The sequence below is a fragment of the Ruditapes philippinarum genome, unplaced genomic scaffold, assembly GCF_026571515.1.
Source record: "Ruditapes philippinarum isolate M1 unplaced genomic scaffold, ASM2657151v2 ctg5440_1_1_1_1, whole genome shotgun sequence".
Lineage (NCBI taxonomy): Eukaryota > Metazoa > Mollusca > Bivalvia > Venerida > Veneridae > Ruditapes > Ruditapes philippinarum.
This window is the reverse complement of record NW_026860600.1, coordinates 38568-56728: the sequence shown is the minus strand read 5'-3', so window position 1 is coordinate 56728 and position 18161 is coordinate 38568. Positions and strand designations below refer to the sequence as shown.

At 30.4% G+C, this 18161-nt stretch overlaps 2 protein-coding genes and 1 long non-coding RNA gene across 3 annotated transcripts; all 3 read left to right on the top strand.

Annotated features, from left to right (window-relative positions):
* The first annotated feature begins 991 nt into the window (after positions 1-991).
* On the top strand, positions 992-3124 carry LOC132712743 (cholecystokinin receptor type A-like). The gene has a single exon (XM_060695171.1). It carries the CDS (start codon positions 1180-1182, stop codon positions 2509-2511), a length of 1332 nt encoding a protein of 443 aa, XP_060551154.1. The 5' UTR covers positions 992-1179; the 3' UTR covers positions 2512-3124.
* An 11145-nt stretch (positions 3125-14269) lies between these two features.
* LOC132712745 (uncharacterized) lies at positions 14270-16288 on the top strand. The gene is made up of 2 exons (XR_009623345.1): positions 14270-14324; positions 16174-16288. It is a non-coding gene; the product is annotated as an uncharacterized LOC132712745 (long non-coding RNA).
* Positions 16289-16401: 113 nt separating this feature from the next.
* LOC132712746 (orexin receptor type 2-like) lies at positions 16402-17918 on the top strand. The gene has a single exon (XM_060695173.1). It carries the CDS (start codon positions 16402-16404, stop codon positions 17701-17703), a length of 1302 nt encoding a protein of 433 aa, XP_060551156.1. The 3' UTR covers positions 17704-17918.
* The last annotated feature ends 243 nt before the right edge of the window (positions 17919-18161 follow it).

Here is an 18161-nt window from a genome sequence, read left to right as displayed (position 1 = left end):
TGATAACAATTTCATCAAAATCCAATATTAGAAGAAGTGCAATCTTTCTTGGGCTGTTTAGATTCTTTAACAAACACCGATATTGTATTTTTCGACGACATATTTGTAGCCATATACGACTGCTTTTGCATCATTTATTGTTAAATCGTCCCCTTAGTGCAATAACTGATTAACTTTTATTAAATTTAGAAGGACTTATTCCGTTACTGCACCAAGGTGACAATATCTACCTTTATCTGATATTTAGGAGCAGAAGACTTACACGCTTTTAAGATATGTTTAAAATATATTGATTCAGATTTATCCAAAAACATAAACAATTACAGGAGAATTTTGATAATTCAAATGCTCAGATTGGATAAATCCTGATTAAGAAACATTCTTCGTAACGTATTAATAACAAGAGTGTTGTATGACTGTCAAATATCTTCTTTGAAAATTTGAAAAACTACCGTATTTACTTAACACTTGTAAATTAATGAAATTAGAAATGTAAAAAAAAGTCCACAAGAATATATTTACAAAAATAAAATGCAAGTAGTACTTCTTTTACAAAGAATAAAACTTCAAAGTACAATTGATTTAATAAAAATGAAAAAAAAAACACGAAAAATTTATACCATATGAAGAACTATGAAGCACATTTTTCCTTGTATTCAATCATCTTTACTCCAACCTTTAATTCTAGATTAATATAAAAATGAGATAATCGTTAGATATGAAACAGTTTTGGTGTATATTGGTATCGATGATTAAATATAAGGTAATAGTTAAATGAACAACTTTTCTTACGATCTTTGCATCTGCAGAAAACTGATATTCCAACGAAGTATTTAATAATAACAGATAAATTTGATTCTTTCGATTGAACTATAGAACAGGAATATGCACTTTTTATTTGATTATTTGTACTTACGACCAAATGTTTTCAATGTAGATAATGTTTTGAAATAACTGATTTTCTCTATTTTCAGAATAAATAGGTCACAGGATCATTTGCTAAAAGGAAAACACAAAAGTAATGATGCCAAGAGGCGTATGGTATATTATTGTATACAAGGGGAAAAAATCGACTCTTTGGAAAAAGTTGAAATTTTCAAGATACATCTACATAAAGCTGACATATAAGATATAAACTACTTTAAAATTGTTTTTTATAACTGATCTAAACAACCGAAAATGGAGACGAAAAAGAATATAACTATAGAAGAACTTGAACAACTTCAAAGATCAAATTATTTGCCGTTAACTGTTATCCTTGTTCTAATAATGCTCATTGGCATCGTTGGTAATATTCTTGTTCTTATAATTTATAAAAGGAAATTTACAAGATCAAGTGCAAGATGTTACATTCTTAGTCTAGCTTTTGCAGATCTAAGTGTCAGCGTGGTTGGAATACCATACCATGTTTTGGACTTGACATTTATTTTAACATACACTCACACAAACGTGTGTAGAATATTGAGTTTCTTTATTGGAGCATGTACTCTTAGTTCGGTATTTATTCTTCTTGTCGTTGGGCTGGATAGATATTTTAAGGTTTGCAGACCTTTGAAGAGACAAATAAAAGATTTTGGCGACAGAAAAGCATGTTTACTGGCTAGTTTTGTTGCCCTAGTGATATCCGTTCCTCATGGTATTATATACGGACAAAGTACCGTACAGACGCAAGTGGACAATCTGACCGGAGTGGAATGTTTTATTTCTGACGGATATCAAGGCTCGGAGTTAGCTGTTGGCTATCTAGGGTTTAACATGTTAGTTTTTGTGATGTCGGTAATATTTCTCGTCATTATTTATGGATTTATTTGCCGAAAGATTTACCACCATGATCGAATGTCGGGGGAGATAACCTTAGAAAAGACAAAAACATTTTGTTTTTGTTGCGCTGTACCGAGTCAAGAAGATGAGTCGACAGGTAAAAATGGTACAAGTGGTATGGACAAAGGCAAAGCTGATGACATTGACGAGACGGATACAGATCCCCAATGTGTTGTAAAGGAATCGGAGATAGAAAATGCAGAGGGGGAACTTTTGAAGTCAAAACTTAATGATATAAGAGGCAATCAAAATTCCAAAGGAGCTGCACGAAATAGTTGTGCAATGGTACGTCACGTAAGACCGGGATCTAAAGCGGTAGAAAAGAATACTATGAAGATCACTTTAATGATGTTGACTATTACAGTAGTATTCATTATTTCTTATCTTCCGTTTATTATAATTTCAATTTTAGATTCAACAGATGAAGACTTCTGGGCAGATCGCGGTATTATAGAATCTGTATTTCTTGATTTCATGTTAAGATTATATCTTGTTAATAACGTAGCCAATCCAGTCATATACAGCTTTTGGGACCATAGATTTCGTAAGGAAACAAAGTTGCTACTCAAGAAACTAACTTGTTGTTTTAAACAGAAAGGCGGGGATAATGCAGACAATGGAAACGGTAATAGTGCACTAGCGACATCAGTAGGATTTTCGAAGTGTACTGAAGCAGTTACCTTGAAGTAGTGAATTTTGCGTATACTGAACCTTTCGTTTATGTATCTTTAATATGTCCATGTACATATTGGTTTGTTTATGATGAAATTATTAAGTATATAAATATTGTAGGACGTTTGCTTGGAGGAAGCAAACGTTTTAAAAGACTTTTAATGAAAATCAAGTCTATAAATTAAAAGATTTTTATCACCCTTACCTTTGTTTGAAACCTTGTCTTTGTATATGGGAACTTTTTAGACTTGGTAATATAAAATACAAAGAAGCCAATGTTAACTTTTTTTAGCTATTTAGTTACTAAGATAACTTTGTACAATTTAGTTACTAAGATAACTTTGTTTGTACATTGTCCATTTCAGCCATTTTATTCAATGCTTGCTTATTTATTTTAAATGAAAGATGATTTGTAATATGTTAATAAAGCTTTTACGTTGTAGATAAATGTTGTACAATATCATCACTTCTTTTCAGCGTCAAGGTGAAGATTGCTTCGGAAGTTCATTGAATAATTATTGTTTATTCCAAAGGTTATATAGTGCGGACATGAAGTAAAATAATATGTATATCATTTCCTAACATGCTTGATTCATGTTTTGGTAACAACAAATAAAATTGATTGATTTTGCTTGGAATGTTGATTGTTTAAAAAACTGCAAAATCTAGTTTTGAAATTTTCACGTATTTATATACAGTTGACTCTCGGTAACTCGAAATCCAAGGGACTGGGCATTTTACTTCGAGAGAAACGGAATTCGAGTAATGTGGAACTACCGCCATTACGTTGACATTCGTACATGTATATACATGTGCCTGATTGAATGTGTAAAGAAGTAGGTTGTTATTGTTGTTAGCGGCAATGCTGCAATATTTGATCGGTATATAACTTACAACTACAAATTATAAATGAACCAAAACATATCTTTCAAAATTTAATACATGTATATTAATAGTGAAACATAAACACACAATTATATTTGATTTAATTGAGCATCGGACGAAAATGAAATAAGCAACTATCGTGAACCGGAAGTACAAATTAATTATACAAATGTTATTTACGTTGATAACACACATCAATACCTAGGCTTTTATTTGACTAACACCCGTCAGACTGGCACGAGTCAACTTTCTTAAAGCAATGTAATTAAATTTTACTTTAGTTATCTAACTGTTAAAACCAATTAAGTCCTGAAACGGATTAAAGCCTTTTTTACGACGTGTTAATAATACATGATGACCAGCAATTAAAAATTACCATGAAACGTGTAAATCACGAGTGACAACGTCTAACCATGATGTCGCCGACCTTTGATCAGTCGGCTGTTTTCACACTTCGACAAATTGAGATGAAAATATGTTGTACTTTAATTGACGGGACCAAATTTTCTTTTCGATTAAACAGGAGTCTCGGTAAGTCAAAATTTGACCTAAGCGGAGTTAAAATACAAAGATAAAGAAGGAAATTTGACGGGACTTTAGAAATTATTCGACTAAGGCGGAATTTTGAGTAAAGCGATTTTGACTTATTGAGAGTATGTTCAATATAGTGATGATGAATTAAGAATAAAAGTTGAATTCTGAGCTGCAATATATTTAGATATATATGTAAAATCTGAACTCTTGACATGGGATACAGGTTATTGACAATGTTCACCTTTAAATTGTTTGTCTCTGATAAAATTTAATTGGCATTATTAAATGTCTTCCCTATCAGATAAATTGTTGCCAGAATTTCTTACATTACTGCTTGCGTGTTTTAAAGATAAATTAATTACATTTGAACGTTGTGTCAGATAAAAATAAGATTAAAATATCTGCTGCACTTTAAAGATACATATATCTGGACCTTTTAAATTATACTATTACTGATTTTTTTTCTGAGGATTCTAACTAAAGTGATATTTATGTTAAATATGTGTTTCCACCTTTCTCCCCACATGTGTGAAAATGTCAAATGTTAAATAACAATGTAAACATTTACAGATAAAGTTTTAGGAACAGATTTGCGTATCATATCCATAGAACTTTGCGCGTCATTCCATTGCCAATCTTCGGACATGTAATCTAAAGATTACTGGCTGCGTGTTATTGAAACCCCGTCAGGGCCATACCGTTGGTTTTTGAGCACGAAAGTTTACAGTGAAACACTTGATATGTTGGAAGAAATAATCACTTCAATCATGCATTATGCTGAAAGTTGCACTTAAATGTTTTCTGTCAGATACACAGTTGGTTTAAACATATTTCTTTAAGCTCGAATGCGAAATAAGTTATTGCAACTTATATTAATCACTTTCGAGTCAGCTTCCTGGAACCAACAATTTTTGGTGTCATTTGAAGAAACATGGTCGTGACCCGAGTAGGGCTCGAACCCACGATCTCTGGGTTGAGAGGCAGACACCTTAACCACTAGGCCACCGCTCCCAGTTGTTTGTTTGGTTTGTTTTACTGAAAGAAAATAAATTATACTAATCTGTCACATATATCTATATTGTTATGTCAACAATTTGACGTTGATATTTTTTTTTTATTATAATTTATTGAACAAAAGGAAATGCAAACATAATTGAAAGGAAAATGTTATGAAATTGATACATTGTTAATTGTATTGCATTATCAATATAACTATACGAGTTTATGGAAATCAAACATTGGTTTGTGACAGCACAATCAAGATCAATGTGTGTGCATGTATGCAAATAACCAGCAGTAATATAACAATTACAATAATTTAAAATGTCTTCATCGAACCTTTTAACTTGCTTCTGTATGGCTTGATGTTGTAAAAGTTACATTAATTGAACTCTGCGCGTCATTCCATTGCCAATCTTTGGACAAGTAATCTAAAGATTACTGGCTGCGTGTTATTGAAACCCCGTCAGGGCCATACCGTTGGTTTTTGAGCACGAAAGTTTACACTCGTTGCTAAGTACTGGTTGGTTCAACGAACGGACTCGAAAGTGTTTTTATTTAATGTAGACGCAACTGGATCAATTAAAACATATATTTATAGTTATCGTTAAATATAAACAGTTACATATGTTACTATTGTAAGCTTCAACTTCTATTTAATTGATAATGACGAGATCTGCATCGAATACAAAAAAAAGAAGAAATTCTGACAGCTTTGTTGATTAGAATAAATGTCTACCGCATGAGTGCACATTTGAGTGATCGACAACAAAAGGTGATGGCATCATTCTCTGAAGAGGTTATAAGAAACAATTTATGTGTCGATGATGTGAAATCCATTAACAGCACTCTTTTCTTGAACAAATATCAGATTGTCATACACATCTTAGCGGAGTCCAGAACATATTTGAACGAGCTTTTGAGTTATTTGTGGTTCGTGTAGGCCATATCTTTAGAATATCGTATTGGTTAAAACACACTTTGCTTCAGAAATGTTGAAATGGTAACATCTATAGAAATTACAAATATGCGTTTCATAATGTTTTTAAAATTGAGTAAAAACATAAGAGATGAATGTCACCTGAGGGAAGTTGCGTTGAATTTGTGATCAAGGGGTATAGCAAACTGTAAACAAAGTTGTATTTTGACTGCCATGGAAATAAGCAAATCACTATAAAGTGTACTAATTTCCAAAACGTAAGAAAGCAGAATATGGCTCAGTTATATAGGCAATTAATAACTATTTGAAAAACAAATCTTAAAGGTTTTTGAATATAAAAAATGATAGCATTTTGAGGGTACATTGGCCTATGTATATCATTGTTCTACACGGATGTTTTCAATGAACATTTTTGTATGTATGTTCAATACAAATGAGAATAGTTTCAACAACATTTGTTCTATGAAATAATCAGTTAAAATGTTTAGCATAATTGGTATTATAAGTAATTCAACTGAAATAGATATGATTTTCTTGATATATACAGAGAGACTTCAAGAAGTATTCAGTGGACCGATAATAAATAGTATGTTTAGCAAACTAATTGATCGATTTATCTGCTACGAATCATTTGAAAGACTGTTTAAACAATGTCTTTGTTAGAACTATCTTTAACATGGTAATAGTGATAACTTTAAGATCATGTATCGAATAATAATGCAATATACTGTTGAAGAGGACATTGTCCCTTTATGGGGTGCCTACCATCTATTTATATACATTGTGCTTCCTAGAGCTGCATATAATGAAATATAATGTACACGGCGGCTGTTGTGAAATTATGAAAAAATCTCACCATTCTTTTCTAAGAAAGGAAGTTTGGTGTATTATAAATTCATTATAGATATTACTTACAGGTTATATGGCCGTATATCAACAGTTGTTATAACCCGAGCCGATCAACAAATTATATAATGCCATATAACCTGTCAAGAAATCTTTATAACTAAAATAATATATGCCCTTTATACCTGTACTGAAACAGTTTTTCTAGTGCAAATAAATAATTGGTTAGGGATAGTGATACTCTGAATCATTGCAAATGCGGGTTATTTCCCAGCTAATACCATGGTACAAATATTTTTACGCTATCATTATGGTAAATATATATAGATAAGAAACACAGCGCGTTGACCATTCTATTGAGAACGGATGTGCACCATGAATCTACACTCTTTTAAGCTTGTTTGTACCCGTGATCAGATAAAATAAAACTTTTGTCGACTTACGAATATCATCTTTAAATGATCTACTTAAAATATTTGTATTGAATTTTCAGGTTTATATAATCAAACTCATGTATAATTATTAAGGAGGTGAAAGGGAGTGCATCTGTCTTAGAAGAACCACATTCATCTATAACAATGATATATTTAACTCATTGTGTTTTTGTATTATGGTCATATTTTCCTTTTGCTTTATTTAGGCAACATGTCAAAAACGTAAGAGAAAGTTATAGGTGCACGGTCTCTTAGCACCCCAACACCGATTTTAAGTTTCAGAAATGTATAACAACGTTAAAGCAAATCAAGAAGCACAGGAATTCACTATCATTATTAGCATGTACTTTATCTTGTTATATTAATGTTTTACCATTTTAAGGCACTGCTTAATAAAAACGAAAATCCTACATTTTCAAGTTGTTCATTTTTGTCTTCATAATTGTAATAAATGTCTGAGTTACTTTGTGTTGAAATTACAGGAATTATCTATACAGACATAAAAACAACTGAAGCATTCTCTTGTTAATTGAAAAATTCTTAAAACAAGTGTTTTCCTCGATAACATTTTATTTTATATTTATATATGTAATTAGGCAGGGCATTATTTTAGAATATAAGATGGTATATAAAAACATTTTAAGGCACTGCTTAAATAAAAACGAAAATCCTACATTTTCAATTTGTTCATTTTTGTCTTGATAATTGTGATAAATGTCTGAGTTACTTTGTGCTGAAAATTTATTTGAGCAATTACAGGAGGAATTATCTATAAAGACATAGAAACAACAGAAGCATTCTCTTGTTAATTGAAAAAATCTTAAAACAAATGTTTACATCGGTAACATTTTTTATATTTATATGTGTAAATAAGCAGGGCATTATTTAAGAATATGAGATGGTGTAAAAAACATTTTAAGGCACTGCTTAATAAAAACGAAAATCCTACATTTGCAATTTGTTCATGAACGACTTTGTTCTGATCATTTTAATAAATGTCTGAGAAACATTGTGTTGGAAGCTAATTTGAGCTATTACAAGAATTATTTATAAAGACCTAGAAACAGCCTAAACATTCTCTTGTTAATTGGAAAAAAACATTTGATAACAAATTTTTATCTCGATAGCATACTTTTTTATATTTATATATGTAATTAAGCATTTTTTTTTAAACATTTGAGATGTTTTAAAGAAAACATTAATTTAGTTTATAAAGATATTACTTGCTTATATTATCAGCATACGTATTTTACGAGGGTTTATTGGTTTATTGTTGAACAAGATAATTATCAGTCGAGATTTGTTAAAAGCTAATGGCTTTTCAGAATCATTTGTTTTCAGAGTAATCAATCAAAGGTTATTGTTACACTTGACATGTCCAAACCTTTTAGAACGGTTATTCACTTTATTCTATAACTTAATGCCCTTTAATAATGTTGAATAAAATGTATGTTTTGTAATATTAAATTAAAGGCAAGTAGTCAATGAAGTAAGCTAGAATTTTTATTTAAACAGCTAATGTGAAAACGTTTTTTACATTTAGCACAGCATGTAACTATAACAAAACATAAAAATTATGACGAAGAAAAAATATTTTAATGTTGATATTTAAAAGAAATGTAATCGAATTTATTACACTATAATTATGCTATGTTTGATTTATCACAGGGATATTTAGTAAGTGATGCCAAGAGACAAGATCACAAAGGGCAATATAATATGTTTGCATTTAATATTTTATAGTACAAAACAAGTTTATAACAATTGCTGCCAAATGCGCTCAATCATCAACGAGAAAATGACAGTTGGTTGCGAACATATATTCTATTACCATTGTATTCGATTTTTTATGACGTGTTGCCTTTTCTTCACGTCAAGTCACTTATAGCGAAAATATAAGGTATTTTTCTGGATTTCTAAAACTTAATGTAGTTGTGTCAGTGATTTTTTTGGCTGAGTATGACCCCGAAATAAGGCCTCTTCACAATGCAAAAAAAAATCACAAAAATTGTATAATAAATTCACAATTAGCAGGATTGCTTTTCAGTACCAAACAAAATAATGAACTGACAAATGACATCTTGAGAATTTTATTGATATATTTGAGGGAATAAAAAGAAGAAAACTATGAACATAATTATTAAACGTATGAATAAAGTGACTACAGGTGAAGATTTAGTCTTGTTTATTTTTTCACAATTTGACAGATTATCGCGCTAAAAATTCACAATTTCAGGGGTACGGGTTGCTTTGAAAAAAGTAAAAAAATCACTGTGTGTTCACCTGACAATAGGTATAAAGGTATCTCTCTAGGGGTAACCAATACTTAAATTCAGTGCACACAGCGACGCCAGACGTCCCCTCCCACTGCTACATTCATTCTCTTTAAATTATTAACAAAATGCAAGTAGTTTAGAAATATCTTCTCATCCAGGTAATGCTGTCTTGTTCTCGCCTTTGATGATGCATAGTTTTGACTCGGTCTTGGAATTTTTGTCTTCTTAGACATGTTTATCATTTTTAATAAGTTCATATATCGTCATAATTAAACATTTACATGTCAAACTTTATACGAGGGTTGTTCAAAAAGTAATAGGACTAAGAGTCTTATGTTTCCATATTCCATTAGAGTTTAAATATTTTCATATCCACGGCAATAATTAATTGTTTTCTACAACTTCAGCATAAGTTTATTGAATTATTGCACTAAACGCGTGTTCCCTGTGATATTAAATAACCATGGTAACACGCACCCGGCGCGGCGCATCAAAAATATTTTGACGCTTATTTGTACTTTCAGTTTATTCAAAATATGTTGTCTGTTCCCACTAAAATTTCACCAACACATTTTATCATATTAAAGTGTCATGTTGTCCAAATTTGACGTCATTCAGACAATAAATCGCTAAACTATAACGTTTTGAACAGCAGTGATAATAGCGTTAAATGTAGAAAAATGACGTTCGTTGAAAAACTTAAAATGTGTACGATCATTAACTTTTGCCAACAGAAAGGCCCTACTCCTTCAGCTACGTATGAAAAGATTAAATTTTCACAGAACAATAATTAGGCAATTAGGACACTCGTTTTCAGCTGGGAAAAGCAATTCAAAGACGGTGAATATGAGATCACAGACACGAAAGGGCTAGGGAGAAAGCGGAAAATTGACGGACGTTAGAGACGTTAATTGCAATAGCGCAGCAAAAGTATCGGCGATATACAGTCCGCGAACTGTCCGGCATGTTTGATGTTTGCATCGGGTCTACTGTTTCAGTTCTAAGAAAATTATTGAATTGGGGAATTTTGTTTTAAACATTATTTTATTTTATTAGATATATATATATATATATATATATATATATATATATATATATATATATATATATATATATATATGTGTGTGTGTGTGTGTGTTATCATTGTATAAATTTGATAATGATACGCGGTAATTATTGGTATCAATTTTTTTCGATTTTGTTTAATAAATGATAGCCTGTGCTCAGAAGAAGAGAATATTTTTCAGTTAATAAGCATTTTTAATTTACTGTACATAATCATATTGTTTTAAGAATGTAAGATGGCATGTGTAAATAAATAATATAAATCACTTTGTCATTTACATTATATGTCCATGCCCGTTTAGCTTCCACATTACTCAAAATCACGAGATAAAACAGAAAGTTGCCGGCCACCGGGCATGTTTCGAATAAAGAAATGAAAATGTGATTGCTTTTTTTCGCTACATCTCCACAGATGAGTTCTGGTTATAGTTACATGATTCAAGCACCTAGAACATTGTGGAGAATAATTTCAGAAAGAATGACGCTGTTTACATTTTGAATTTTTTTGCGACATCATGAACGTCATTTATTTATTTATTAGCGTGCGCCGGGTCGCGTGCCCCTTGTCATTTGTAAGTTGTACAAAATAATTGTTGTTTTTAAACATATTGTATTGATTTTTTCACTGTATATAGAGGACAAGTTCCGATATTCGATTTTTGTAAACTCGTGTACGTAGATGAAAAAATGTAAACAGTAGAGCTGCAGTCCTATTACTTTTTGAACAACCCTCGTATTATATTAAAAGAGGGATGTTTCGTACAATTGACACAAAAATAAAAAGAGTGAAATTTATTGCATCTATTGAAATGCAATATCTTCATTTTAGTGCCCGCCCAAAAGTCAAAAATTTTAAAAATTTTGATGTTTTCTACAGTTATATTTTTAAAAATTTTTTCATTGTTTAAATTTGGGGGTTTGTGGGTTTTTGTTTAACCCAAAACATAAATGTTGTCTTTTAAAACTGCTAGCAATAATTGTGAAACTGGTCCCCCCTTGCATATCTAAACTTTGAAATCCCACAGGAAATGAGATAAACTTGTCTGAATAGGCGCGTTTATTTACAATATTTCATGTAACTTCTAAACTGTGTAACTATTTCTAGTTCCTCTTAAAAGATCTGGTTGAAAATTGGCATTTCAAGACGTGTAGATATTTTACTGATCACGCAATTCTACTACGCCTTTAACAGTTAATAAACTTGTTGTATTAAATCCTATATTAATTTCCGGGTTGTTTTATTTGCTTTGTTTTGTTGTTTTGCACCTGAATCAAACTCAATCAACAAATGTATATCATCTATAGTATATATTAACATAACCCCTCAATGATAATCTGTGAAATTTTAATTATGGATCAATGTATATATTTCAGGAGAGAGTTTCTAGAAATGCTTGTAGCTTTCTACCCAATTCTTCTAGCATTTGATTGTAATTATATTACGTATAATTATGTGTTTGATTGAAATGAAATATTGTTTAAACTATATACATGCGTACATTTAGGTATTCTAGGAAAATTTACAAAAGATAAATTCCATTTAGATAAAACTATTCTTGATACACATATATTATATAACAACTTTTAGCAGAATAGATTGTGCATTTTTATTGAAAACTATATTGATGTTAATCTATTGTCATTTATGTATTTATAAAGAAATAAATCAGATAGGTTTTGCAATAATAGCTTCTATATGTGCGATTATAAAATGTAAACATGCAACGTTTAAACAATGTTTTTTTTTTCTATTTGCAACAAAACGTCTCAGTATTTTGTTATCTACTAGTTTATCTGTTGAAACTATTTTGTTATCAGTGTTGGATTTCGTCAGAGTACACATGTTGTACCTATTTTATCTTGTTATCATGATTATATATTGATTACTGGTATACTAAGGTGTGCAGTATCAGTAAGAAGACAATAATGTATCAATGAATGTTGGTCATTAGTTTCGTTTACTATTGTCATCATACAAAATGAGGTTTTAAATAAGTATAGATATCTTAATTCTAGGTTAATGATTTTTAAATTTGACATTTCAAGCTTCTGGATTTGTATTTAATTCACGTGAAATTAACAGACCATTAACAATTGAAAGAATGCAATTTATGTCTCGAAAAACACATATCTAAACGCTCTATATAGTATGTAACTATACCTTAATCGGTTGGGATAATGGATAATATATTTTATACGAGTGTTATTTGAATGTTGTTGATTAATTCTGTTAAAATTATAAATAGCGCAAGGAATTGATTACAGTAAGGAACTGTTTTATCTAAAGCATTAAGGGTTTAAACACCATAATATTTAAAGTGATTTTGTTCGAGTCATCAACTGCACCAATTGCCTGAAATTGTACTGTATCGGTGTATTACTACTAAGTTTATCGAGATGAATGTATTTACGTTTGTAAGAACATAAGAACATTCCTTGGACGTCATTGCGTTCAGTACAGCAAGAATGATAGTATACTCGATAAATAATCATAAAATAAAGACTACACTATCTGCATTTATTATGGAATGAATTAACTAAATTTGTTACTCGGATAGCATTTTGTGCACTTGACATTAACTTGAAAATAACTATAAAGTGATGTTCAAATGGATTATTTTAAATTTTATGTCAAACATGCAGCTTGATAATTTCGTCAGAATGTTTTTTAACCTCTTGGAATTGAATATTGTTGTATCCATGGACCTAAATGTAACATACTACATAGTGAACTTTGATGGTAAGTTTTTTGTACCATTATTTTCATTGTAGATAATACAGTAATTAAGAATAACACGTTTCATAAGTATATTTATCCATCACATTGATGCATTAAACATGCGTTATTATATGTGAACTATTCCTGGAATTGATATTCCGCATACGTTTATTGTAAATTAGACCTTGATTTACGACAATTACGTGCTTAGCTGCAACAATTGTGTTAAAGCCATTATAAAGGAATTTTTCTAGATTAATCTTCAGATGTAACTTTAAATGTAATAGAAATGATTTAGACTTTATTTCACTAAATCGTTCAGTAGAAATATATCTGAATTATTGTAGTTTTTACTACAAGTAATTCATATATTTCCTGAAACGTTACATTTAGCATTAGAAATATGGTAAAAACTAACAAAAGACAGTCTTAATGCTTAATTTAATCAAAAAGCAAGAAAATGATGTTGAACATAATATCAAAATATATTGAACTATCCTCGCAATTATATAGATTAGGAAATGCACGACTACATAAATAAAAGTAATGCATTTGAGAATTTTTTTCATATTACATAAACATTTTGCAAGTCTTGAAAATAGATAAAAACAAATCATTGCAACAAAAGTGCTGGGTCTAAAATGCTTTCAATAAATGTTTGGATACTTAGGTTGTTTAAACTCTTCTATCAATGAAATATATTATTATGTACCGGGATATCTATGAAAAAATGTATATAAAAAATACCCCCCTCCCTAAAAAAATCTAAGATTTAACTATCTAAAGAGATAAGAGGGTACTCTGGAACATTCGACAGTCTTTAAAACGTACAAAGGTTACATTATCCTAATCTTTATTTACACTGTCTTTAATTTTCATGCTAAGCCAGAGTGATATAATCCGCGGCACGATCAAAGAGCTGATATAAAGCGCGGCATTTTTCTTGAAAATAAAATATATCGGAGAAATACTTTCCTGTAATGTTAACAGGAAGGATTATTAGATATTCTGCTTCCAGAGTATTTTAATGTTTCTAAGCGTGAGCAGGTACATGAATATAAACTATTGGTAGAGGTATGAAAGAGTTGAATACTGGAGAATAGGTTTATGTAAATTTGTGGAAATATTTCAAGGTAACACATTTAAATGCAATTTTCCGTTTTGTATTCTTTTCTTTAATAATTATAAAATTTATCAATAAATACAAATAAGTAACAATATAACGTTTGAATAGTAAGAATGCATTTTACTTTATTAAATAGGATTTAATGGAAAGAAATTTCGTTTCATAGGTACAAATTACTATAATTGTAATAATAATAACAACAATAATATTATACAATTACTCATATTGTAAGTTATTTAAAAATTAGATAATATAATACATTCGTATTTAAGGGATTGTGATAAGATAAACATCGACTTGCTCAGATAATTTAGATAATAACGTACTTTGTTTGTATTACCAAAAATTTGTATTAGAAAAGAGTTGGAGTACTGGGAATGAGATGATTCTATTTTATCCATTTCGGATATTTCAGCTCAGTAATGAATTAGAGCGGTATATTTTTAATTTTATACATAAGTTTGTTGTTTATATAGACTCCATTTTTTTGAAAGAGGATGTATTAAAACATGGTTATATCTAACTATGATATTTGTTAACTAGAAAATAAAAACAATTTTCAACATAAAACGTTATGAAAACCACAAAAAAATCCAAAATTTGAACTTACAAGCATTAATAATTTTCAGGAAGTCTATCTTGATAATTGTTATTCATATATTAGAATGCAAATTCAAAACACTTAATATTTGTTACTTTTATATTAAAACATACAGATCTATTTCAAGTAAGTGGGTGTCTACATATAATTAAATGCATCTATTGATACAATTCAACTTTGATGAAATTTCATAAAATGTTCAAAATACATTTACAAACCTAGTAAGTAAATTGGCATATGACGTGATAAAGCAGATTATTTAGAATATACCAAGATGATAGCATGCAGAGTTATTATTGCCTCTTAGACGTTGATAAATACGTAAACCTACCTACACAAATTATTTTTGCAACAGGTCTACGCTTACATAATACCTGCAAAGCACTACATTTTTTATCATGTTCTGTTATTTTTAATATACAGTTGCCAGGTTTGCAAAAGTATAGAAAAAGAATATTTTGATGCACCTTGATCAAAAAATGAAAAGCGTGCTTTTCACTCAAATCGAACTAAGAATTACACACAAAAATGATATTTAATTTATTTCAGCAACAGTTTATTTATTACTTTTTCCTCATTTTTCCATTAAGAATGTTTAACTTGATCTATGTAGGAGTTAAAAATCTTATGGTCCTCAGTGGAGTCAAGTAAAGTCATGACATATTTATTGTAAGTTTTCGACAAAAACAAGCTTATCAAAACATGAAAAACAACAGAATGAGCAAATCGTTTAAGAACGAAAAGCAATTAAGCATATGCTACATTTTAAACTTTCACTCTTAACATTATCTCTAACTTTCACTAGAATTACGGTTTACTTTGAACACTCATGTAAACGGTAATTAAAAAGGTATGGCGTATATAATTTTGGTAATGAAAATTTAGCAAACATCATGAAGTTTGTATAAGATTCAGGTGATAATAAACAGACGTAGTTTACTTACGATCTTTACATCTGCTATTGATGCTATATATAAAAATAAAATGCTATCAGGTTCGTGCAGAAACAAAACAAAATTGTTCGTAGTTTGTACTAACTGGAAAACAAAAGTTTGAGTCATCATAGTAATGAACCACCGTATGAACACATCTGCGGATGTTTCTTAATTAAAAAATACATTACCTTACTGGGTGTTGAATTCTGCTTTAGTCGGTGCTGAGGGGTTGCTTGAACGGCGGCTGAAACATTCCATTACTGTCCATAAATGTGGCAACATTTTTATTTAACCGTTTTTTCTCTTTTTATCAATTCCAGGCAAAGACGACAAATGGTTTTCCTTAATGTACACCTGTGCCTTACAACAATATGAGAAACTGCATTTGTTACAGAAGGAAAAAAACTGTAATGAACCATTTAATTTTAGAAGTTTTCTTCTTCCTTTGAAAAGAAAATTCTCAAAGTTCATTTTATAAATAATTACAATTGTTTGTTAAAGTAAAATAACGTTTATAGAGTAACAATATTGACAGCTGACCTGAAAGAATGGAGACGAAAAACAATTCAACTATAGAGAAACTAAAGTATTTGCCGCTAACTGTTATCTTCGTACTTATTACGTTCATTGGAATAGTGGGGAATATTCTTGTCCTTATAATTTATAAAAGGAAATTTACAAGATCAAGTGCAAGATGTTACATTCTTAGTCTAGCTATTGCAGATCTAAGTGTGAGCGTGGTTGGAATACCATACCATGTTTTGGACTTGACACTTATTTTAACATACACTCATACAAACGTGTGTAGAATATTAAGTTTCTTAATTGGAGCTTGTACGCTTAGTTCGGTATTTATTCTTCTTGTGGTTGGACTTGATAGATATTTTAAGGTTTGCAGACCTTTGAAAAGACAAATTAAAGATTTTGGCGACAGAAAAGCATGTTTACTGGCTAGTTTCGTTGCCATAGTGATATCCGTTCCTCATGGTATTATATACGGACAAAGTACCGTACAGACGCAAGTTGACAATCTTACCGGCGTGGAATGTTTTATATCTGACGGATATCAAGGCTCGGAGTTAGCTGTTGGCTATCTAGGTTTCAACATGTTAGTTTTTGTGATGTCGGTGATATTTCTAATCATAATATATGGATTTATTTGCCGAAAGATTTACCATCATGATCGAATGTCGGGGGAGATAACCTTAGAAAAGACAAAAACATTTTGTTTTTGTTGTGCTGTACGAAATCAAGAAGATGAAATGCCTGGTAAGAAATCTGCAAGCGTTCTGGACAAAGGTAATTCTGATGACATTGATGACACAGATACAGATCTTCAAAGTGTTGAACCGGAAACTGAAAATGCAGATGAAGAACTTACAAAGTTAAATGAGGAAAAGGGTAAAAGTAATATAAAAGGATCTGCACGAAATAGTTGTGCAATGGTACGTCACGTAAGACCGGGATCTAAAGCGGTAGAGAAGAATACTATGAAGATAACTTTAATGATGTTGACTATCACAGTAGTATTCATTATTTCCTATCTCCCTTTTATTGTAATTTCAATCTTAGATTCAACAGATGAAGACTTCTGGGCAGATCGTGGTATTATAGAATCTGTATTTCTTGATTTCATGCTAAGATTATATCTTGTTAATAACGTAGCCAATCCAATCATATACAGCTTTTGGGACCATAGATTTCGTAAAGAAACTAAGCTGCTACTTAAAAAACTAACGTGTTGTATTAAACGAGATGGCCGGAGAAATGCAGATAATGAGACCAATCACAGTGTATTAGCAACGTCAGTAGGATTTTCGAAGTGTACTGAAGCAGTTACTATGAAATAGTGAAAATGTTTTATATCCAGTCAGAATAATATACTTGTAATTGTCGTTTTTTGTAGTTTTGGCGGTTAGTTTGTGTCACTTTATAATGTTTTTAGAATATAACCTGTTCACTTGGCTATTAACAGTAATATCTGAAGACCACTATTTTTTACAGCTTTTTGTATTGACATATTGAATAAATCACCTGTACCTTATTAATGCATTATGTATTTATCACGTTAGTGAGTATAACTTTTTATACACTTTATATACATAAAGAATAAAAACAACAAAAAAAAAACGACCACGCCACGCAGAAATCTCCCGGATTTATTGCTTTTGGGCCTTATATTACGAACTTGTACAAAATCGAATCTGAAACAGAATTATTTAAATGGTGTTTAAACTTTTGGCCCGAGAATATGGTGCTTTTTCCCTAAATGTGTACACTTCCTATACAGAAAGAAAAAACTCTGGTA

Excerpts from the sequence above, each read along its gene's own strand:
- LOC132712746 (XM_060695173.1), top strand. The coding sequence starts at position 16,402 with ATGGAGACGAAAAACAATTCAACTATAGAGAAACTAAAGTATTTGCCG.
- LOC132712743 (XM_060695171.1), top strand. The coding sequence starts at position 1,180 with ATGGAGACGAAAAAGAATATAACTATAGAAGAACTTGAACAACTTCAA.